This window comes from Pleurodeles waltl, chromosome 4_2 (assembly GCF_031143425.1).
Source record: "Pleurodeles waltl isolate 20211129_DDA chromosome 4_2, aPleWal1.hap1.20221129, whole genome shotgun sequence".
Classification (NCBI taxonomy): domain Eukaryota; kingdom Metazoa; phylum Chordata; class Amphibia; order Caudata; family Salamandridae; genus Pleurodeles; species Pleurodeles waltl.
This window is the reverse complement of record NC_090443.1, coordinates 114342547-114367124: the sequence shown is the minus strand read 5'-3', so window position 1 is coordinate 114367124 and position 24578 is coordinate 114342547. Positions and strand designations below refer to the sequence as shown.

Genomic DNA, 24578 nt, shown 5'->3' with positions numbered 1-24578 from the left:
AGGATGCGTATTTTCACATACCCATCCATCCAGCGCACAGAAAATACCTCAGGTTTGTAATTCAGGGAAAACATTATCAGTTCAAAGTGTTACCCTTCGGAATAACAACAGCTCCCAGAGTATTCACAAAATTCCTGGCAGTAGTAGCAGCCAACCCATGCATGTCTTCCCATATCTTGACGATTGGGTAATAAAATCCAACAGCCATACACAGTGTCAAAAACATACGCATTATGTAATACAAACCCTACACACCCTAGGGTTCTCCTTAAACTACCAAAAATTGCACCAACAACCTGCGCAAATTCAACAGTATTTAAGAGCCACAGTAAATACACAAAAAGCACCTGCAAGTCCAAGTCCACGAAGAATACAAGCATTTCGCAATATCCTGACACAAATACAGCCAGCCCAACAGCACACTGTCAAATTCGTCATGAAACTGTTGGGCATGATGGCATCCTGTATCGCCATTGCCCAACATGCAAGACTAAACATGCGGCCTTTACAACAGTGCCTTGCACAGCAATGGTCACAGGCACAGGGTCAACTTCACGATCTACTGTTGATAGACCACCAAACACGCATGTCACTTCAGTGGTGGAATTCCACAAACCTAAACAAAGGGTGGCCTTTTCAAGACCCTGTGCCTCAGACCATACTTACAACAGATGCATCAATGATTGGCTGGGGGGCACACCTCAAAAAATCACAGCATTCAACCACAATGGGACGCCAAACACAAACATTTTCATATAAATCACCTAGAATTGCTAGCTGTATTCCTAGCACTCAAAGCTTTTCAGCCTCTTCTCACTCACAAGAACATCCTTATCAAAACAGACAACATCACAACAATGTATTACCTAAACAAACAAGGAGGGGTCCATTCATCACAACTCTCCTTCCTAGCCCAAAAAATGTGTCAATGGGCAATCCACAACAACATTCTCCTCATAGGACAATACATTCCAGGGATACACAACCAATTGGCAGATGTTCTCAGCCGAGATCATCAACAAACACACGAGTGGGAGATTCATCCCCAAGTGCTTCAGCCATACTTTCACCACTGGGGAACACCAGACATAGATCTATTTGCCACCAGCGAAAACGCAAAATGCCAAAACTTTGCATCCAGGTACCCACATCCCTATCTAAAGGCAATGCTCTATGGATGAATTGGTCAGGGATATTTGCTTACGCTTTTCCCCCTCTCCCAGGCATTCCATTTATAGTCAACAAACTGCGTCAAAACAAACTCATACTTATAGGGCCAACGTGGGCACGTCAACCCTGGCACACAACACTATTAGACCTGTCAGTAGTACCACATATCAAACTCCCGAACAGACTAGATCTGTTAACACAAAACAAACAACTAATCAGGCATCCAAATCCCAAAATACTCTAATTAGCAATTTGGCTCCTGAAGTCATAGAGTTTGGATATTTACAACTACCAACTGAGTGTATGGAAGTAATTAAACAAGCAAGAAAACCGACTACCAGGCAGTGTTATGCAAACAAATGGAAAATAAATGTGTATTACTGTCAATCTAAACAAATTACCCCTCTTTCAGCATCAATAAAAGACATTGTAAGTTATTTGCTTCAATGTAGCCTTTTCATCCATTAAAATACATCTCACTGCAATCTCTGCGTACTTGCAAAAAATATAAAACAGAGCTCTTTATTTAGGGTCCCTGTTATCAAAGCCTTCATGGAAGGATTAAAACGCATCATTCCACCTAGAACACCTCCAATACCTAGGTGGAATCTAAACATAGTGCTCACACGACTTATGGGTCCACCATTTGAACCTATGCACTCATGCCAGATTCAGTACTTAACATGGAAAGTTGCCTTCCTAGTCACAATTACTTCATTAAGAAGAGTTAGTGAAATCCAAACTTTCACAATTCAAGAACCGTTCATGCAAGTACATAAACATAAAATTGTGCTTCGAACAAACCCAAAATTTCTCCCAAAACGTATATCACCGTTTCATAATAATCAAACATTGGAGCTACCAGTCTTCTTCCCACAACCAGACTCTGTCGCAGAAAGAGCCATGCATACATTAGATATTAAAAGAGCCTTAATGTATTACATTGACAGGACACAATCCTTTAGGAAAACCAAACAGTTATTTGTAGGATTCCAAAAAACACATACTGGTAACCCTATTTCAAAACAAGGGTTAGCTAGATGGATAGTAAAATATATCCAAACATGTTACCTAAAAGCTAAAAGGCAGCTATTCGTTACACCTAAGGCACATTCCACACGGAAAAAAGGGGCTACAATGGCTTTCTTAGGTAACATACCAATGGCCGAAATTTGTAAAGCAGCCACTTGGTCAACACCGCATACATTTACTAAGCATTACTGTGTAGATGTGTTAGCAACACAGCAAGTCACAGTAGGACAGGCCATACTAAGAACGCTATTTCAAACAACTTAAACTCCTAAAGGCTGACCACCGCTTTTATGGGAGGTAAAACTGCGTTGTAGTCTATGCATAGCATGTGTATCTGCAGCTACAAATGCCATCGGACAGAAAATGTCACTTATCCAGTGTACATCTGTTCGTGGCATGTTCTACTGCAGATTCACATGCACCCTTCCACCTCCCCGAGAGCCTGCAGCCATTCAAGTTCAACATTCACTCGTACATATGTATATAGATATATATTCCATTTGCATGGACATCTCTGTTCTTTATACTCTATCACTCCTACCTTACCCTCTGCGGGAAAATAGTCTAACATGAGGTCGATGCCCATGCGCAGTGGAGCCGAAGAGGAGAAGTCACTCGATCCTGTGACTCGAAAACACTTCTTCGAAGAAAAACAACTTGTAACACTCCGAGCCCAACACTAGATGGCAGAATATGCATAGCATGTGAATCTGCAGAGGAACATGCCACGAACTGTTGTACACTGGGTAAGTGAATTTTTTTTTATTTTTTTTAACTTACCTATCTTTTGTGCCGGTTGATGAATCTTCACAGAATTTTCCCATAAAAAATTCAACAGTCACGTCAGCTGCTGTCTGGAAAGTTTTGAGGTGATCTGTCAATCGGTGGCTGAGAAAAAGGGAGGGGTCCAAAAAACACTTTTCCCCCATTAATTTTTCCCATATGGATTTTGAACAGCAATAGCGCCCGAACCACCGGACGGAATTAAACCATATTTGGCAGGAAGGTAGCTCTTGGTCCAGAAAGACACCTTTTTGTTATTTAGTGTAAATCTGTTCAGTAGTTCTTGAGAAAAAAATAAAATCACAATTTGTGTACATAGGGACACGAAGGATTTATGAACCCTCCTGATCTCATGCTGAGATCTGATTGGCTGCCAACACGTCAACAAGAGAGTGTTGGCAGCCATCTTGGGACTTGGCTTCAGTCGAGTCCCCAAAAAAGATGTAAAAAAGAAGAAAAGGGGCCAGGTCGAGTCATCCTCACCCCTTAGCTCTGGTGCTGGGGTCCCAGAGGAACCCCGCTCTCCCCTACCACCCCCTAGAGCTAAAAAGTTTTTTTTAAAAAAACAATCACCACTATTCGCGGTGGATCAGGCGAAAATTACAAACAAAAAAAACAAGTGCGGGCTCCGTGGACCGCCACCTCCCCAGGGCTTTCATTACATTCAGTGCTGGGGGGCATGCGGTCCTCCCAGAGCCCCTGGGACCGTCAGCTGCACAGAGCTTTAAACAAATTTGATTAGGGGGGCGGTGCGACCCCCTGCAGCCCCAGATAACTCCACTTCCCTGGGACTTTAAACCAATGTGATGCGGGGTTGCGATTCTCCCCCCAGCCCCGAGGACTACCACCTCCCAAAGGTTTTACACATATACAGTGCAGGGGACCCGCAAGGTCACCCCCCCAGCCCTGGGGACCACCACCTCCCTAGGGCAAAGGTTGTTGGGAGGGGGGACGCGGCCTCCCTAGAGGAGCCAATACATGCCCTGTGGACTGGTTAAGGTCACAGAACCTCACACTGAAAGTTGAGGGTTCTGGTCCAGGTGTGTCTGTTGTCATTTTCCCTGCTTTAATTTACTTTCTACTTCAAAAGTTTAGGGTTCATAATAAATGGTGATCACACTCTTTTTAATTGACTAATACATTTTTCTTTTCAATTTGTCCAGAAATATCTCATTTTAGGTATATCATTCAACAAAGCCTAAAAAACTCTCTCTCTCTCTCTCGCTCCTTCTCATTGTCTCTCTCTCTCTCTCGTTCAATCTTTCTCCCACTCACGCAACCACTCAGACCCTCGTACACCCACTGACTAACCCACTCAGACATTCACACACCCACTCAGACCCTCACACACCCACTCATACCCACTGAAACCCTCTTGCACCCACTCACAGACCCACACAGACACTAATGCTCCCACTCTCACACCCATACAGACACTCTCACAGCCAGATACACCCTGTTACACCTATTCTCACACCCAAAGAAACAGGCCGCGGCCAACTCCCGCTATGTACATCCAAAGGGCCATGCACAGCATGGAGTTTGGTGGTTAGGGTGTTTGGACACAGGGTCTGTCCGCCAGCTAGGCCCTGCAGCCAACCACCGCCTTGCATGGCGAAGGCCGAGCACAGCGGTCATTGAATTAAAATTGTAATTAAATTTACTTTAAGTAAAAAAAACATGGAAATTCACTGAATAAAACCAAAGATTACAGGGATGTTATGGTTAGGAAATAGATTTTTTTTAAAAACATAGCGATTCACTTAAGAAACAGAGGTTACAGGGACGTTATAGTTTGCCTCACATTTTAAACGTACCAAACCATAGAAATTCACCGGTTATAGTTATGGTTAGCTGAAGTAACTATAACTCATGCCGCGGGGTAAGTATAACTTGCGCCCTCGCCATGCACTGCTAATTACCCCACATATTTCAACACTCATGACATCTTTGATAACATCATTGATAATATCAATGTAATATTTGCAGTAAAATATTTGAGACCAAAACTGTGCATGGTGGGGGCGCAAGTTATAGTTACCTTAGGCCATGAGTCATAGTTACTTCAGCTAACCAAAATGAGTAACTGCTGTTTTTTTATGGGTTTGTGCGAGTGAATACAGAACCTAACTATAACATTCCTCTAACCTTTGTTTTTTAATTTGATGTATATATATATATATATATATATACACAACAGGGCGTGGTTCTCCCCTTTAATTGCTGCTAAGCAGGGAAACTGGTGCCACCCCCTGCTGTGCATGACCCAAAACCATTCTCACTGTGAGATTTGTCTCCCTGTGGGTTATTTTTCACAGTGCCTGGCCATATGCCAGGTCCTGCAAACAACCCCTTGCAGCTCACAGCCGAAGGCTATGTGCAGCAGGTGGTTAGCTTTACGCATGGTAATAAAATATAATTGTATGTTAAAAGAAATCCTAGAAATTCACAGAAAACAACAAAAGTTAAAGTAATATTATAATTAGGTGTGATAAAAAGATAAGTTTTTTTTTTTATTTAAAAAGCTTAGAAAGTCACTGGAAAAAACAAAAGTTAGAGTAACGACAGACGGTGATTATGTCAGGGACAACATTAACATTTTGAACCGAAAAAACACAAACTTTACCAGCTATCCCACCCCCACTATGCACTGCTAACGACCTCACATATTACATCACTCCTGGCAATTATGTTCTATGACATAATTTATGATATTACTGATAATATCCCAAATTACATCATTGATGACATCATCCAAGCTTCTTTTGTACACATTACTCCCTAAATTAGTATGGCATTAGAGGCCTGAAAATACGTATAACCTAGTTCAGAATAATATGGAGCATCATTAATGCCATCACAGACTCAACTCCCTTGGTGTAGCAAGCATGTGTTATGTGCAACATTGACCCTACACCATACACTTCACGGGTAGCATAATTCACAATAACGACAGCTGTATGAAAAACCCTCATTGCACACTGTGTTCAAAATTTTTATAACTGTTCAGAAAAAGCCAAGTTACTCGAGCTACTCAAAATCTGTTCTAAAATTACACTCGCACTGTGCACAGCTTTTTGTTGCATGCATGGGATTGGCCACAGGCAAGCACCAGGAGACAGCCAACACCACAGCGCTCACAGCCTTTGCTTGTGCATGGTGCGAGTTTAGCCACGTGGCCTGTACTTCAGCCAGGCTGTGCTTCCAACTCATCCCCCAGGGCCTTCAGTTTATTAAAGGGGAGAGGGGACACATGCCCCCCTCCACAAGCCTCATTACACCATGAGGATCCCATCCTACAGAACTTTGCTTTTTAAAGGGAAGGGGGGTCACATGTTCCTCTCCTGATCCTCATTAGGTCTTGGAGACTCTATCACCTAGTGCCTTATATTATTTAAAGGTGAGGGGGACACATGTGGCACGCTTCTTGGGCCTTATCAGGAAATGGGACCCCATCTCCCCAGTTTTTTAGGGGTGGGCGTGTGGCCCCCCCTCTCTGATCCTTATTAGCCCCTGGGGACCCCATCCACCAGGGCCACTGATTAAGTTAAAGGGCAGGTGGTGCATTGTACCCCCTGAGTCTTTTACAGCCCGGGGGCCTCACCGGGGCCCAAGTATATTTTAAGGAGATGGAGCAATGTACCCCACCTCCATAAGTGTTTAAAAGGCCCAGGGGACCCACCCCCCCAAATGCTGCTACTTAATTGAAAAAGGAAGGGGGTGCGCCACCCCACAACCCGAGCTGTTTTTTGGCTCCAGGGACCCCTCCCCTGGGACTCAGTGCACTGTTTAAAGGTAGGTGCCCACTCAAGGCATCCACCATCCACAACATTGAGGGCCGCAAGAGGGAGCCCCAGCCAACGCCCTGCATGCAGCAGAAGCTGGCATTGCTCCTGCCCGCAGGAAGCAGCTGTTTATGCTGCTCCCTGCAGACTGGAGCAATTCCTTGATCTGTTTTCCACTTTCAAAGCTCCTGCCTGCTGGGAGCAGTCTTTGTGTTTGGTCCCACATGACAGGACATTAAAAAATGCTCCTGCCAGGTGGGGGCAAACAAAATGTTCCTGCTTGTGATTGTGCAGGCAGGAAAACCCCTGTGTCCTGGGGACGGACTCTCCAACACTTAGCATGTGAGCTGGCCCTGGGGATGGGGTCCCGGGGCTATCGAAGGCTCATGTAGATGAGCTGCATGACCTCCCTCACTGTTAATGTCATTAGTGATCCTGGGGGATGGTGCTGCAGGGCCGTTTAAATGGGGACTTCACACACCCTTCTCATATTTGAGTTATTGGGGTCCCCGGTGTGAAATGCAGATCGGGGACGGGGGCTGAAGATGCCCCCTTCCTGATTACATATAAACAATTCCCCTTGGGACGTGGCCCACCCTTGGGGGCTAATAAAAAATGACCCGGCCCCATCCCCCAAGACTCGGCCTATATTGTTAAGGGTAGGTGGCCCACGCAACCCCACTCCTAGGCAGATTTCAGCTCCAGGGACCCCCTCCCCCAGCGCCCGGCCTTTACGAAAATGGCTAAGGGGGACCACCCGGCCCCCCCTCCCCGGGCCACGTTTGGCCCCGAGGACCTTATCTCCCAGGGCCTGGCCGTGCATTCAATGGTGAGGGGGGCTGGGCAGCTCCCATGCTAGACCATTATTAGCCATGGGGACTCCATCTCCTAGGGCCGTCCTGGCAGGAAAACCTGTGTTTGCTCTCACTTGGTGGGAGCAATTTCAAAGCTCCTGCCAAATGAGAGCAAACACGAAGTCCACTCCTAGCAGGCGGGAGCATGAAAAACTGCTTGCCCCCCTCCCCATTTAAAAAAGTGAAGGTCTATGGGGAACCTTGGGGCCAAATTGGCCGATGTAGGGGGGCTGCATGCCCCCTTCCCAATAAATACAGTGGTGGGCCTCTGGGGATGGGGGCCATGTGCCACCTTTCCTAAAAAAATATGTGGTGGGCCCCTGGGGATGTGTGGGGTTGGCTGCATGTGGGGGCTTTGCAACCTGGCTTGGCTTGTGCAGTTGCGGTTGGATTAATATATGGTAATTAAATATTACTTTACATTAAAAAAGTAGAAATTCACTGAAATAAACAATAGAAAATAGAATTACAAAAAAGGTACAAGTTCACTGGGAAAAGCAAAGGTTACAGGGATATTATAGCTACATTTTTCACACACAAAACCATAGAAATGCAGCAGTTATTGTTATACTTATCTCAAGAAACTATAACTCACGACCTAAGGTAACTATAACTAGCGCCCGCGCAATGCACTGGTAATGACCCGCATATTTCATCAGTCCTGATATCCTCTCTGACATCATTGATAATATCACTGTAACATTTCCAATAACGTTATTAATGAGAAAACTGCGCATAGCAAGGGCATGAGTTCTAGTTTCTTGAGAGAAGTATAACTGCTGAATTTCTATGGTTTTGTGTTTGTAAATCGGAACCTATAACGTCCCTGTAACCATTGCCTTTTTCAATGAATATAGACAGATAGATAGAAATGCACATACGTCTCCATCCATGCCGGTAACCCTCATTCAATACCGAATCCACACTTCAATGGGTGGTGAAATGACGGATGGCACAACCAAGTCTTATTATGTCAACACCTCCTTTATTTACTTTGTTAGATCAAAGTTCATGAATGCCTACGGTGCGAGCACAAACATGGCAGCGCTTTCGGTCAGAGCCTTCAACTGCCCATGCATATATGTGTGAAACGCACTGAATATAGGGATCATCTTACCTTGCCATGCAACATATTAAAACTCAAACAGTGGAAAGATAGTAAACAGAAATAAACAGGTATGTCTAACAGAGTCGATTTTCCAGTGGTATACATCTTTTTGGAGGAATGCTGGAAATGAATAAATTAAAATTATTGATGATGTTGTAACCAACGCATCTGCCATTGGTTATGGAGGAGAGAGAACAAAAGAAGTAATCTACAAATTTTCTACAGGTCCCTGGGATCAAGAGAAGCCGTATTGTAGGTCATTCGTTTTCATGCAGGATTGCTGAGATTTGGAACTATTGACCTTTCTCTCAGAATGTTCTCAACATTGGCATCTTTTAGAAAAAACCACAAGTCCTGGCTGTTAAAAATGATCTAATTCTCTCTGCAGTTGCTTCAGAATTCTTTTTCTCTTTTTTGGGGTATGGGTTTGTGCTAGTATTATTAATTCATTCACAATTTATTTACCTGTAAAATTATATGAATTAAAAAAGATATGTGCTTAAGTAACATTGATCTTTGTTACATTTAATAAAATAAATATACAAAAAAGTTCAGGTAACTCATTAGAGTAATATTTTTAACATTGAGGTCAATTATCTTCTCCCCTCCTCGCTTGAGTCCACTCCCTTGATTCCTAAAAGGGAGTATGTCCTATCCTTTGGGATACAGTTATCCCCCAATCCAGGGGTTGGTAACTGATCAATGGGTTTCTTCCACAATTGTGCCCACAAACCATTGATATTTTCATTGAGAATCTCGAAAAGGGCTTTGATGTACTTCAAAAATGTGTTTTGTTGTAGCAAATCCTGGGTGTTTACTAAATGGGGGTTTTGTGGCCGTAAAACATCATTGTACATGCACCCTTAATGTAGATCCTTTTCATGCTAGTACAACCCAATGTTTTCAGTCTCTCTGACACTCTTCTGTGGCACTCACAAAAGTGGAACGATCCCCATTGCCTCCGTTGTTTCCCTGTTAATCAAGAGACCCAACTTCTTGAAGATGCTGAAGAGTCTCCCCTGCTCATTATGTTTCTAGTAGTAATTTACCTCTACCACTTCTGCTTGTGGCCTTCCCCTTTGCCTTTGCTGCATCTAAATATTCAGTTTACTTGCCTATGACTCAAACCATGTTACTGCCTATTTCACAAACACTACCACCTTCAGATATGACTGGATAAGCTCTGCCTAGCATTCTATGTCCTGCCTTTTACATTTCACTCGTGGGGCCTGACATTTGGAGCTTATGGTGGTTGTTTCATTAGTGGGCACAACGTTCTTGCCATTTCCATTGAGCTCCCACTGTGGAGCACTTTCATGACAGTTTCCTTCTCATTTTGACCAGGTATCAGTTCCTTTCCTTTGGGGATTTCTCTTCCAGGCTATCACAAGCCTTTGTTTGCTTTGCTAGAATAATAGTAGCACAAACATAGTTATATGTAAACCTAAGTATATCTGTGGGTTCTATTTGAGTGAAGGTAAAGAGTTACACATGTAGTTTGGCTTTGTAGTAGAGTAATTGTTTATTCTGAGCATAAGGATAAGAGGTATAGGATTACAGCAAGTCTTACAATAAGACAGGTTTAGGAGTGATAATTACGGTGAAAGTTGGCTAAGGCTTATAGAAAGTGTTAGGCTTAGAGTTAGATTAAGGTCCAATGAGCTTATTTTCTTCTTGTAAAGTAATGATTTAGCTTAGGTTTATGGTAAGGGACAGGGTTATGTTTTGGGTGAGAGTGAGGGTTTCATAAGATATGTTTGTTGTAGAGGACATTGTTATAACTGTGTGCATATAGACATTGTCAGAACATTGTCCTCTTAAATTTAAGGGATTCTGTATCAGGATAATTGGTTATCTCAAGACTTAGGGCCAGATGTAGCAAAAATAAAAATTGCGACTCGCATTTTGCGAGTTGATGCGACTCGCAAAATGCGAGTCGCAAATTGGAATGTCAGAAAAAAAAGCGATCCGATTTTGCGACTTGCAGCCGGACTCGCAACGCTGTGTGCGAGTCCGCAGTTTGCGAGGTCGCTGTTTGCGAGTGTGCAAAAAACGAACTCACAATTAGCGAGTGGGTGTCGCAAATTGCGATTACCTTCAAAATTGCTTGCAGATGCAGCAGAACACTCCAGAAAGCATACCAGAACACTCTGGAAACACTTCCTGGCACATGATGATGACATCACAGCCAGGAAGTTAACAAATACACCTGGGAGGAGGGCTCAACAGTGAGCAGTGTCTCTGCCACTGACAGTAGGGTGCTGAGGAGTGGTAGGCACAGCACCATGGACGCAGCAGGGACCAGCCAGGCTGGCAGGAGGGGCAGGAGATCATAGATAACAGCCAGGACAGATTAATGTGGCACATGGCGTTAATGTGCCACATGACTGGTTGGCATTTTCCTGCCCATGGACAATTTCAACTTGTATATAGTTTCTTCATGACATTAATAAAACAGTTATTTTTGTTCCACTTAACAAATGGTTAATAGGTGAGTATGGTGGGAGTTGACACGTACCGTCCAAAATATTGCGTTGCAATGTGGTCCCGTCTCAGTCTGCCTTGATAAGCTAGACTCCTATCCCCATGATGGCGATGTGGTTGTTCTTGCTCTTCATCATCAGGATCTGGGTCTGCAGGGGTGAGAGGTAGCCCACGTCGGGTGGCTATGTTGTGGAGGATGGCGCATGCGACCACAATTTTGAAAGCGGTAATGGGGTGTATTGGAGGGCGCCTCCACTGCGGTGGAGGCATCTGAATCTTGCCTTCAGCAGTCCGAAGGTGCGCTCGATCAGGTTCCTGGTCCTCTTATGCGCACTGTTGTATTGCCTCTCTGATTCAGTTCTGGGTGTTAAAAACGGAGTCATGATCCAAGGCCTGAGAGCATATGCACTGTCACCTGTTGGGCACAAAAGTACACGGTTAGGAAGTCCAGATTGTCGTGCACAGTGACCTGTGTGTATGTCTGCAAGTGTCTGTGGCTCTACCTAGGAGGTAACCGTCTCCAAATTCCCCACGTTCCAGGCGTTGATGTATCCCACTATGCCTAAAAATGTATGAGTCATGGGTACTGCCAGGAAACTTAGCTACGATGTCCGTGATGACATAATGGGCATCACAAACAACCTGTATGTTGAGTGAGTGGGTACACTTCCTGTTGCGGAAAATGTGTTCCAGATTAGCAGGGGGCATATTTGAATGTGTGTCCCATCTACACACCCTATGACATGAGGAAAGTGGGCAATGCGGTAAAAGTCCAGCTTGGTGCTGTTAATTTCTGCCTCATTCCTTGGTAAGTATATGAAGTGAGACATGTGCGTGACTAAGGCTTCTAGGAATGCCCTGAGGAACCTTGACACTGCACTTTGGGATACCCCACCTGCCACGGCAATGACCCCCTGATAGCTCCCTGAGGCCAAGAGGTGCAGTGCGCATAGTACTTGCACATGCGTAGGGATGGCGCAGCCACGCAGAGTCTTGTGTTCTAGCTGTGGTTTCAGTAAATCTATCAATTCTAGAATGGCTGCGCTGCTAAGGCGGTATTTGTCATAGATCTCCTCTTCAGTTTGCTGAAAAAGAGTCTGCCTGGTTCTATATATCTTCTCCTGTCTGTGGCCCCTCCTCCTCCTCTGCTGGGCTGCGTAGACTCTCCTTCTCACTGCTATCAGGTATATATCCGCCATCTTGAGTAACCCAGATGCCTTCTGGGTCCCCTTTTATACTTTGGTAATGGTTACCACCTGCTCTGAGTTAGTGGTAAATGGGACATGCAAACTGGCCTTTTTGCGACTAGTCGCAATTTGCGAGTTGCAATTGCATATGGGTTGCGACTCGCAAATTGCGACTTGCAATTTGCGGGTCGCAAAATGGGGTCGCACCGGATGCGACTCGCAAACGGGTCCCATCGCTTTTTGCGAGTCGGAAATGGGCTTTTTGCATCCCATTTCCGATTTTGCACTGTTGCAAATTGCGATTCGCCCCGTTTGCGAGTCGCAATCGTTTGCTACATCTGGCCCCTATTGCTATAACATGCATCGAGATGCTTCAAAGTTTTTAATGGCCTGTATCATTAAAAAACACAGTGTTAATGTTTCATTAGTGAGGCAAGAGATCTTTTTTGAATGCTCACAAATCTTCAATATATGTTGCGATCAATATTATGATTATGATAATGGTTGGAATGCCTTTGTAACAGTTTGTTCTCACAAGCAGACAACATAGAATAATCTCACTCCTTTTCTGGAATTACAAAATTGTGAGATGAGCAGGAGTATGCTTATCAGTGGCCTGAGAGAAGCAAAATTGATTGGTTGCTTGGTTACACTCGCCATGCATGCTCTTTTGTTGTACATGAATTGTTTATAAATGTGCTCCTTGATATGTCTCAGACTTAAATAAGCCATGTTTTGGTTTAAGGCTGGATAAGACAGCCACAAATTCATTGTCCTTTGTATTATGATAGCTTTTGTATAGGTAGAACATGTTTGGAATGTTGTCAGAGGCAGTTAACAATACTGTGACCATGTGCACAAGATATGTATTGTAATGAGAGTACCATGTTCAGATACCATTAGCTGATGGATATAATGTGATTTGTTATTGTGATAAAGACATATTGATGGGTGGACCTAGTGATCGGTATAATTCAGTGTCAACTGTTTCTTTCAGGGGGGATCCATCAGAGATTAACATCTCTGATGAAATGCCTAAAACAACAGTATGGAAAGCACTCAGCATGAATGCAGAAAGCTCAAAATCCAAGGATAGAAGGTAAGAAGGTACAGACCGTTCCCTTCAGATTTAGTAATAGTAAAGGAATGGGAACTTTGACATCATTTTCATTAACACCAAACAGTAAACTAGGTAGAAACTCGGTTTAGACAATCAAGACATTACTGCATAAGAGAAAGGTGTGAGGACAAAATGACTGATGCACAAACTCCAAAAGCTTGTATGAGTGGTGTCACTAAATCCACCACTGTGAAGGAGAGCCAACCTAAGTACAAACTACAAACGCAAGCTTGTCCTTACTAAGCCCTCTAGCCTGGTAGAAATGATAAGTCCTTCATACCCAACAATTGAACTCCTAGTGATACAGCTCAGCATTCAAGTACCCAAAATCTGCAATAGCTAGAGCCTTTTCAACAGTGGAAATGCATAACACCATACAAAGTTCAGAGTAATCAACATTTAAACTCTGGAAAGTAATCATTTAATTTTATAGTTTGCATTTCTTCAGCTTCTGCCATGCAAAACTCTTCTACCAAACCCTAGGTTGTGAAAAATGAATCGTAGAGGCACCATACTACAGAGGAATTGCTGGGCTACATTAATGTGATAATGACCGTAATGTATTGTGGCTGTTGCCAAGTTATTGCCACTTTTTTATAATCTGGCAATTTTGGTGGTTTCAGTTCATTGTGCTGTGATTTAACTGCAGTCAAGGACCGGGCAGTCTAAAATGTCCCAGTTTTATTTACTTTTGACATTGATTTGTTAATTGGTAAATGTAGGAGGCTACCCCCAAAAACAAGTTGTGCTCAGTTACCTGTCTGAGATGCTGCAAAAAAGCAATGAATTTGTAAATGTTCGACCACAACGTTGGTCTGACCCAACTATGACCTTCCAACCCAGGAAATATCATTATCAAACTGCATTGTACTATCCATCTGCCTGTGCTGCCTAGTTAATGGGCAATGTCATACTGAGTTCACTTCCGTAAGGTCTCAGTACAATGACCTTGTTTATCTGTTAAAAATGGGCGTTGCCGCAAAACCTGCTGGTAATGTTTCTCCATCATTAATGCTCAAGGATGGATGTACATTCATGATAATGGGATCATATATTGACAATTGTTTTGGGCTTGCAGCACAGACAAGACTTACCTGCATTAAGTGGATCTGGGGAGTTTCCTTCATATGTCTTACCTCATTTACATCAAAAACATTCTTGTGCTTCAACAGAGATTGAGCATACTTGTGACAAAAGATGTTGGCTCTACATGGGCACAGCACAGAAAAGCTACCCACTGCTGCCTCACCCTAATACCTGAAAGATCTTCCATGTCTGATGTGAATTTTAAATCCCGTTATGTTAATCCCTGTCATTCCACCACCTTCCAATACTCTCAAAACAATCCTATCATTACATACACTGCAGGAGTTCATGGTATATGCTGCAGCAGAGGTGGAGCCAAATTGGTGAGTAGGACTTGTTGCAGTCACTGTTTCCATCAAAAAGAGTAGAAACTATTTTATATCAAGAATAAATGGGTATATATTTAAGGATTGTTTTGATTTTTGTTTAGACTTGGTATCACTCATCTACATCTCATGTTAAATCCAATAACTGTGTCATGACAGTATAATAAATGTGAATATATGTATTCAAGGAAATACATTTCTCATTGTAACCAGGGACGTAGGCTATTGCTTTTATACCTTTTTTGATCCTCCACAACTCTTGTTAACTCCAATTTGTGTCTGTAGTTTCTTCAAATAGGTATCTTATCATTTGAGGAAAATTGGTCCGTCAGCTGACTCAGGGAATCTCCAAGTCACTTCGACAAAGTGGGCAACTGAAAAGAGACGTTGGTGGTCATTGGTACAAATCGTGGATCCATACTGAAGCCATTCCAAAGCTGTTGCTTAATGTGCGCGTGTGATTGTCTGTGTGTGCGTTGAAGATAATTTGTTCTCCTTTGATCTGTCAGCCCCATGAGACGCAACTGTTTGAGAAATTTCAAGTAGAGCACTTATTAATTAAAGGGGCTATTCCAAGGCATTACTCACTTGTGGTTTAATCAGTATGTGAAAAAAACATCATAGATCTACTCAATCTAACAAATAAATTAATCTCCTAACTTGTACATACTTTGTAGCTAACGAATTGTGGTGTGTTTCAGTTTCACTGAAAATAGACAAGACACATAGCTCTTGAAGTCAACAATGTACAGCCATTTCACCACTTTTGCAGAATGAAGGTTGAGGAATTATGTGTTGTCACTGTTATAAGACTAGAAACATAACTTTAAGGAAATCCTTGGGAATAGCTCTTGTGTTATATGTGTAAAGGTGATGTGTGGAATTTTTCCACTAAACATCCACTTACTGTACATCCAAGATCAGACATTCGTAAGGTTCATAGATAGGACTGATGACATTTGCTGAGTGAAGTGACTAAATCTTGTAACGATGTAGAAAGTTAGAAAATATTAAGAGATGAATTGCAAGTCATGTTTGCAAAAGGTTGATTTCATTTTTGAAATTCGGAACTCTCAACTTATTTTTTTTAAGGAGTTCAGAACTTGTGATTGGATTTTGCAAATCTTGTGAAGAAATTAAGAATAGTATGTTATGTTTTTGGAGAAAGGGGAGGTAGCTTTTTCACTGTTTTTTGGAGTCTAATTAAGGATTTCAGGATTAGACTGCATAATCCTGAAACTAGGCTTGATATTCTTTTCAGCATTTCTCATGAACTCTTTTGTTGCCTACAACTAGATGCCGATTATGGGTCTTGGAAAACAGAAATAATGGATTTTGTACTAAAATGACCCAAATTGTGACTCCTCAATAATGTATTCTATTTTCTAGTATTATAGCTGGTCTCTGGCTGATGTTCTCAGAATGTTTACTTGAAATGTAGTTGGGAATATATTGCTTTGTTGAATATATTGGCTACATTTGTCGGATTCTACTACTAAAGCACAACTTTCATGTCTTTTTCTTCTGAAGAAGAATAAGCTTAAAACTGTGAAATTTGACAGCTCACTAAAAATGCAATGAACTGTAAAATTGACCTTTTCCCAAAACCTAGTTATTGGAGGTTTAACGTAGAGGTACACAAAGAACAATCCACCATTTTTGACCATGAACCCAAAAAAAGGATAAATATGATTGAGCACGTGAATCAGTTTTATTAAATTACTATTTTCTAAGTCAGGTCTAGGTGTATTTCTTAAGGGGTCTATATTTTTAGATTTGAGCAACATTAACTTGGTTATCAAACAGATAGAGATAAGCAAAGGTTACATGAAAGTGACTTCCAAGTTGCACATCAGTGACGATCGCTCTTTTTTCCTTGATGGCTGTGATCATTTCTTTGTTCTTGTTAATGTTCTACAGAAACACTGAACCAAGTTCCAAGGCTTTAACATTTTTGTGATTACTTATAAAAGCCCATTACAGCTTTTACTGAGCAAGAGCTATATCAGTGCAATGTCTATTCTATTTCATACTGAAAATAATAATTTGTAGCCTCAAACAGTTTTTCACAAAGTTTACAATTTCACAAAAAGCTATATGTCAGTCTTGTCTCTAAACACTATAAACATGTTATAATTCTGCAAGACTCTAATCAGTCTGTGCCTTCTCAAAAGGCAGTAATCAATCTCCAAACTTAATAAGTACTGTAATCAGACTGAAATGGCAAAGGTTATTACAAGACTCTGATGCCACTGAATAGTGTAATCACACCTTAATATAAGAAAAGCAGTTATTAGTCTATCATGTCAAAACACTGTAATCAGACTGTAAGTTCATCAAAAGTTATAATAAGAATATAATGTCACAAAGGCTTTAATAAGACTGTGATTCCACAAAGGACTTTAACCAGACGGGCACATTACAAAAGCCAGTTATCAGTCTGTAATGTCAAAAAAACCAGTAATCAAACATTAATGCTACAAAGGACATTTGTAGACAGTAATGTTTCAAAAGGCAGTAACCAGCATGTGATGTTACAGAGTACTCTTATAAGAATGTAATGTCACAAAAAGCAGTAATTAGACTGTGGTGTCACAAAAGAATGTAATCTATTTGTACTTTTACACAAAGCAGTAATTTGTGTGTGATGTCTCAAAGTAATGTAGCCAGACTGTCATTTCACGAAAGTCTGTATTTGGATTATGTTATCACCCACAGCTGTAGGCAATCCACGCTACTATTCGTCTATAGTGCCACCCTGTTAAAATGACAAGTTATAGGCTATAGTCGTTCAGTGTTTTTCAGTCCACACTGTTGTCATTGGATGTATTTAGTAAGCAAAGCCACACAATGTTGTAATTACTCACTGTTGTCACACAGACTGTAGTTATCCATAATTTTGTTTATTGATGTCAAACAAGATCATCCTCATTCTGTGCTGTCCCACAAGGCTGTGATTGGTCTTTAATGTCAGTTAGTGCTATAATATTTCTGTGATGTCACTCAAAGCTGTAATATCTTAGTAATGTTGCCTTAGATTTTAACCATTTGGTGATATCACTCAGATGGCTGTGAGAGGTCAAATGTCTCACACTGAGACTAGATCAAGGCACAAGAATATAACGCTCTTGTAAATTGTCTAAATTTGAGCTGCAGTGATACAATGATGTTACGCTAGACTATCTTTTTAGGTTGCAATCTATATGTAATACTAATGTTAATAATGATAATAATAACTAAAAGATCATGTGCTGTAGTCATTAAGATATGGTACACTAGGGTGTATTAATTATGTCACGTTAATGTTTAATCGTGTGGAGTTGTCACACAAGGCTGTAAATATTCAGTGATGTCACACAAGACTGTGATCATTCAGTGATGTAACCTTAGGCTACAATTGTTGTTACACAAGGTTGTAATTACTCTGTTGTCACACAAAGCCATAATCTTTCATTGATGTCACCCTAGACTGTAATTAGTGGTATTATATTGAGAGGTAATTGTGCCGTTGCAATAGGCTGTGATCAGTCAGTGATTCCACACGTACCTGGACTCGTTACAGTAATGCAACACAAAGCTTTTTGTTTTCTAATTTAACAAAATCCTATAATTGTACCCACACCATTCCCAATGTAGTGATGCCACAAAGTGTTGTGGTGTCATAAATGTCTGTGATAATTCAGTAATGTCACAGAAGGCTCTCATCATTTAGTGACTTGACACAAGGCTGCAAACAGTTGGTGATGTCATACATCATTGGCATAGCAGAAGACAGGCACATTCCAAAGTGGTGTAGTATGATGGCTTGCAACTGTAATATCAGGGAATCATGGTGTAGAACTGAGGTACCATAAATTAAGAGATAGTGAGGGAATCTGAAAAGGATGGAAGCACACTATGAGTTAGAGTTTGATTTATCAACACTCAGCAACGTTTTTCATATTTACCCAGTTGGTTTCAATTTTCAATGTAACCTCTGCTATAGTTTCTGACCCTGCTGGAGTTTATGTAACTTTAAATCCTGGCTCTGTCCAAGTAGAAGACACTTACGTATAGGCTTTTAGTTATTCGCAAGTGTATCTGTCGGCTGGTAGTGTGCTTCAGGGCAAATGTTAGCAGCCAACATATTAGACATTATCAGTGATAATTGCGTGAAGAAGGTAGTTTGCGCCTTATTATTGTCTAATAACAGTAAGGCTAAGATGACCTTGTTACTTTAAAGCACAAAATGTTCCATAGCCAAAGAAGAATGGCTTAGAGAGGTTTGTGCTGCTGAATGTTTTCGTCACATAGACAATTACAATTTGCCCATATGAAAATCTGAATGTTTACCGTGGCTGTGAGCACAGAATCCAACTATTGAATCTCTTATTTAATCATGCTAAGAGCATTGGCTATCCTATATCTAATGGAAAGTTGTCCTCAAGTTGTTTTCATGACGCTATCAGGGTCGAGGTTGAAAGTTAGTTAGGGTTCTAGAATGTATAGTTTAGTGGCCAATACCATGTGGTTCAGCATTTTAAGGAAATTGTGTATTTTGGGGCTCGACCTAACCAGAATTAATAGTGACTAAGCTCTTACCCATCAGACATGAGGATTGTTCTGTGGAACACATCGTTTTTACCAAATTAACCAAGCATAATTTTTACCTGCACGGGATCAGCACACCTCGGAATTATATTTTTTCAGTTAAATAGTATTTAAAGATCTCACTCCCATCTGTGCATTACTAGCTTTAAGATCCTTGTCAGAGATTATACTCTTCTTTTAGAATCGTTATGGTGCTGCCAGAAACACTACTGAGTGACAGATTGTTTTTATTTTTCAGGACCCTTTATTGACAGATGAGTTAAATTAATAGCTAATTATTCATAATGTGTTTTCGTTTCTCTTTAAATAAAATTACCATGATTTTAATTGAATACTAAACTACATCAGTACTTATTGTCAGGCAGCTATGGATGTACACTCATAATGGCTTAATGTGCTTGAAAGTAGTATTGATAGTGTCTATCTGGGAAACGTGTTCTGCATATGTTTTTTAATTTGATAGAGTTCTGATTAGATTATTGTTCTATTGATTAAGACAAACAGATTCAATCCTTTTCCTTACCAGGTGTTACGATTTTCTAATATATTAAAAATGATAAAAGTGTAATTTGAAAACGAACCACACTTTTTATAAACATTACTTGGATTCTTTGAATTCTCGGATTGTCAGTGAAATGCTTACAGCTATAATCTAAAAGGTGGGATCTGAAATACTGAAAACCACGCACTCAGTGATTTGACAGGACAGAATAAAGACATATAATTTTGATAGCACTCTTCTACAGGCCAACTCAAAGCTTTCATAAACCATGTAAAGCTGGTTGTTGTTGTAATTTAAAAATGAGAATCAGAGGTAGGTTGATGATGAAAATAGATCCCTGCATTAATATGTGTATTTTCCCGGCAAGTTTACAAAAAATGTGTGCTCCTAACACTGAACTTTCCTTTATAGTAGGTCTTGAAAATTCAAGATTCCTATGACCGGAGCTATTGCTTAAAATAGCTGTGCACTACACAAAACAGATTTGATACTTTAAAAAGATACTTATACCCCTGTTTGCTTTTATTTTTACTTTTAGTTTAGGTTACCTGTACAACTCCTTCAAGAAAACTGAATTTCGAAGATCTGTCCCCAAAACCCAGCTTTCAAAAAGAGATATGTTTAATTATTAGGTAGTTATTTTAGCTGGGCTTCTTTTGTAATGTTATATAGGCTATAAGGAGGACAGGCCCAGCCCCACAACCTCCTTCTCCCTCTTTGTTTTTGTATGTTTAATTATTAATCATCTTTTTTGATGGACTTGTCTATTATACTTACCGGTCATGTTTTTATGATTTGGAATTGTTTACATTATTTAAAGTGCATTTTAAAAATCAAATTTAGAAAGAACATAACATGCATAAAGTAAAGACTACAGTTGAAGGACTTTTTAAATTAGAGTTTAAAAAACAAAGAAATGGTAAAAGGAAAGTCTGAATGTGGCCAATCATGATTTTAGTTATGACACCGAGATAGGGAGATGGAGACAGGAGGAGACACAGGCCAGTATACAACAACTTTACACAATTCCTTTCTACAGGTGGCCTTCATAAGACCTTGAATGATAAAACCCTATAACACTGTGCCGACACACCGTGCATACATCCATTCACTGGCAGGGGTCTGGCAAAATTTTTATTTTTATTTGCTGGGCCTGTGTTACCAGTATGAAATAGCGCAATTCATCTTTGTTGAGGAAGAAAAAAAGTTTTTAAAAAAGGTGTGCAGGCACATTTTTTTCTGATGTATATTTCCTTCCCTATTCTCCTTGTCTATCACATGTAGAAAATAGAGATAGCATTATTTTGTTTTAGAGATACTGATATAATAAAATATAAATACATATATATTTATTTTGTTGTAAGAAATGTAGTCTTGAAAAACTTTATGTTGTAAATAAAAATAAGTGAGACCAAACAATAAATGTTGTTGTTGACTTAAACAATTAATTGTGAAAAGCTTGAAATGTGATCTCCCCCTGCCCTCTTTGTTTACTCATACTAAATTAGTCTCTTGTGTTTCATCTGTGTGTGGTTAGGTATTTAGTGAATGTTAAGTGTGTATTTTATATATTTCCTTAATGATTATCATCTGCCTTTCTTTTACCAGTTACACATCTAGACCATTGCAGCCCCCAAAAAACTTTGTGTGCGCTTATGCGTAACACATCAGCGGGTCTGTAACCAAACAAATACTTCCAAGCAGAAGCTCATGTGAAGCATTTCTAAAATCAGTTCACATATGCCAGATTTACAGCAATAGGATTTCTGTAAATTCTTTAAAATGGTGGTTGCCCGTGTCTTGATCATTTTCATTATTTGTGCATGCTTGCCTCAGTGGCTTTGCTTTTTTCTAAAAGGTTTTATATTAATTTTTAGGAATAGATGACCGTTTTCCAAAGGAAAAGGTGTGTATTTTATTCTGCGCTCATTACTCATCATGTACACCATCTCTAAACACAGCTTTCCCCTGCTTTAAGACCCCAAAATGCATAAATCAGTCATTTGTGATTCACATTTGGCATCTCTTTCATAATGAATGTTGGTAGTCCGAGATACCTTGGTATAATACCGTATTCTGTTAGAAATAGGGATAATGTATTGCCAGCTTGCCATAATGTCCTGCTCTTGGCGGCAAATATTTGTTCCTACAGGTGCTGTAGTGGACTACTGTGCAGGGCCATTTTATTGAGATTTTCACAGTGCATCTAAGGATGCACCTTAGACATCTCAGTCATAGGCAAGAGCTGTTTCATACAATTAGCTAAAATCGACACTGGAGCGAATATGAAAAAACCTAGGAGAACTGGGTGCACAAGTAAATCAAAAAGCAAATCCAGTGAAAATCTAAGTCATTCAGGTTTAAGAGTGCTAGTCTAACTTTGATATGCTAGGGGAGTCCTTTCAGGTGTCCTGTTTGACCCCTTTGCCTCAGAGACGTGGACTCTTAAGCATCCCAAGCATCCCATGGCAGTGAAAAGCCTTCTGTTTATGTGAACAGTGTAGCCATTAACCAACAGGCTTTAGACAACATTGAAAGCAACTTAAACCTTGCTGAAGTGAATGACTTCATCAATGGCAATACCACCAAATTATCTTTCTTTCTTTTAATCCATTGCTACATAACACTGGGTTTTTATTTCATCACTTAAGAAGCCTCTAAGAGATTGACAAGCATTTCCAGCTTTCTCTAAAAATCGTATTCACATGACTTACCGTGTCATACAGACACATTCAGAAATTCGAGATTATCCCAACATATTAAAGGCTGCTAAGCTAGAAGTGATAAAGAGTGATAGAGTTTTAGAGAAGCTGTAATCTGTTTTCTTTACATGTGACTGACTGTGCCCAGGTTTAACAGTTTTAAAGAGGCAGCAGTCTATTGTGGAATGTCTCTATTTTTCATATAGACTAGTCCATCTGTGGGGCCAACCTTTAAGTTTGCATAGGCAAATTAATAGAGAATAACCCTTTTACTTTTCATTTGAACCATCCAGAGACATCTTCTGTATTATCTTGGAAAGCTGAAATAAGAACCCATGACAGTTCATGTTGTCAACCTCAGAGTTACTATTTCACTTCTGATTGCCTTGTTGCTTGCTTCAGGCACATTAAACAGTAAGACGAAAATGAAATATCATGTTAATACTGCTCGATAGGACATTTAGCACTGTGGTCTGAGATGTGAATGATTGAGATTTGAAACTGTTTTTATTTCTTTTCAAACTAGAAACACACCCCAAATTTAGTAACTAAACATGATTAGACTTATTGATTGACATAAAGAAAGCAAATGTCTGATAAAAGTATGAAGTCGAGGACCCGACTGGAAAAATCTCACTTTGTGCTCTATGTGAACATTGTTTGTACTACTGGATTAACAATTTACACCTGTGATAAAGTGAATCTGGAATGCATTTGTCTGTTTACAATACCAGCGTACCAAAAGTAGTGGATGTCATACATTTGGGGCATTTATATCAAACAGTAAATGCAGAGTCTCAATAAATATCTAAACTTTGAAACCTGATGTGACTGTAGATTTTATGATTCTGTGACGTTTCTTTGTAGATGTCTTTCTTTTTTCTTTGAGTTTCTTACATTTCAGAAGGCAGGTGATTTCTTTAGACCAAAGAAGAATGCTAAATTCCAGTGGATGGCTATTTAGATTTTATTGTTGACTTTTCAAATCCAAGATATTTTGCCAGGAAGGTACAACTCAGAAGGCCTACTGACTCATCTGGCAGCCCAGTTTATATAGGTTATTGCATAGAGATAAGTGGTACAACATCAGTACATGTAAGAACAGTTCTTTTGTACATCAGATCTTTCCTCAATTCAAAACCACCATATGAAACATGAAATTATGAAACTTCACCATCTTTAGATTCTTCAAGTTACAATGAAAACGTCCTGAATTTTGCAATGTTTTGTTCTATCAATGTTTGTGAGTGTACACTGCAAGACATTAAGTATTTGCTGACTTTGACTCATGTGGTGTACTTAATAAAGAAAGTTATTCCTTTTCAGTAGTAAAGAAGTAAATTACAGCAGCACATTTCAATTATACGTGTTTTGATGAGCTGTTATCATTTTCCACCCCCCTATTTTTACCTAATAACATTTTACTGTTTGGAAAGTTGCACTTCATTAATAAACATATAAATGGTTTGGCTTTTAAGCAACCAATCTCAGTTTTTGAAACTCCCAATTACCTTCTAGAACTTTGCAAAAAATTGACTTGTTTGTTATAAATAAAATAGTAGAATTTTATGAAATGCTCGTTTTAAACTCCAGTTTGATTAAACCATATATTTGTACTGCTTGCAAAATGTCCTGATAATTAAAAAAAAGTCTCTGATCAATAGTACTAACAGTTAATATTTTGAAAGATCTGTATGAAATTCTGCAGAAAGAAATGCACAGCATCTTTAATGCTAATCCCGCCTACACCCTACTTCTCAGCCATCCAGGATGATGCTAGACAGTCATGCCAAAGCTTTAGTAAATGTATTACACATTCACATATTGATCACCCATTTGTGAATTGGCC

The 24578-nt window shown here is 40.3% G+C and overlaps 1 protein-coding gene across 1 annotated transcript in view; it reads left to right on the top strand.

The window, feature by feature from the left end:
- The window catches only part of SLC4A8 (solute carrier family 4 member 8), a 626941-nt gene extending 603386 nt beyond the window's left edge, over window positions 1-23555 (top strand). The window contains exons 24-25 of the mRNA XM_069230889.1: window positions 13401-13502; window positions 15221-23555. Coding sequence (XP_069086990.1) covers window positions 13401-13502; window positions 15221-15233 — 115 coding nt within the window. The 3' untranslated portion in view covers window positions 15234-23555. The remainder of the gene's footprint in view (window positions 1-13400; window positions 13503-15220) is intronic.
- Window positions 23556-24578: the final 1023 nt, after the last annotated feature.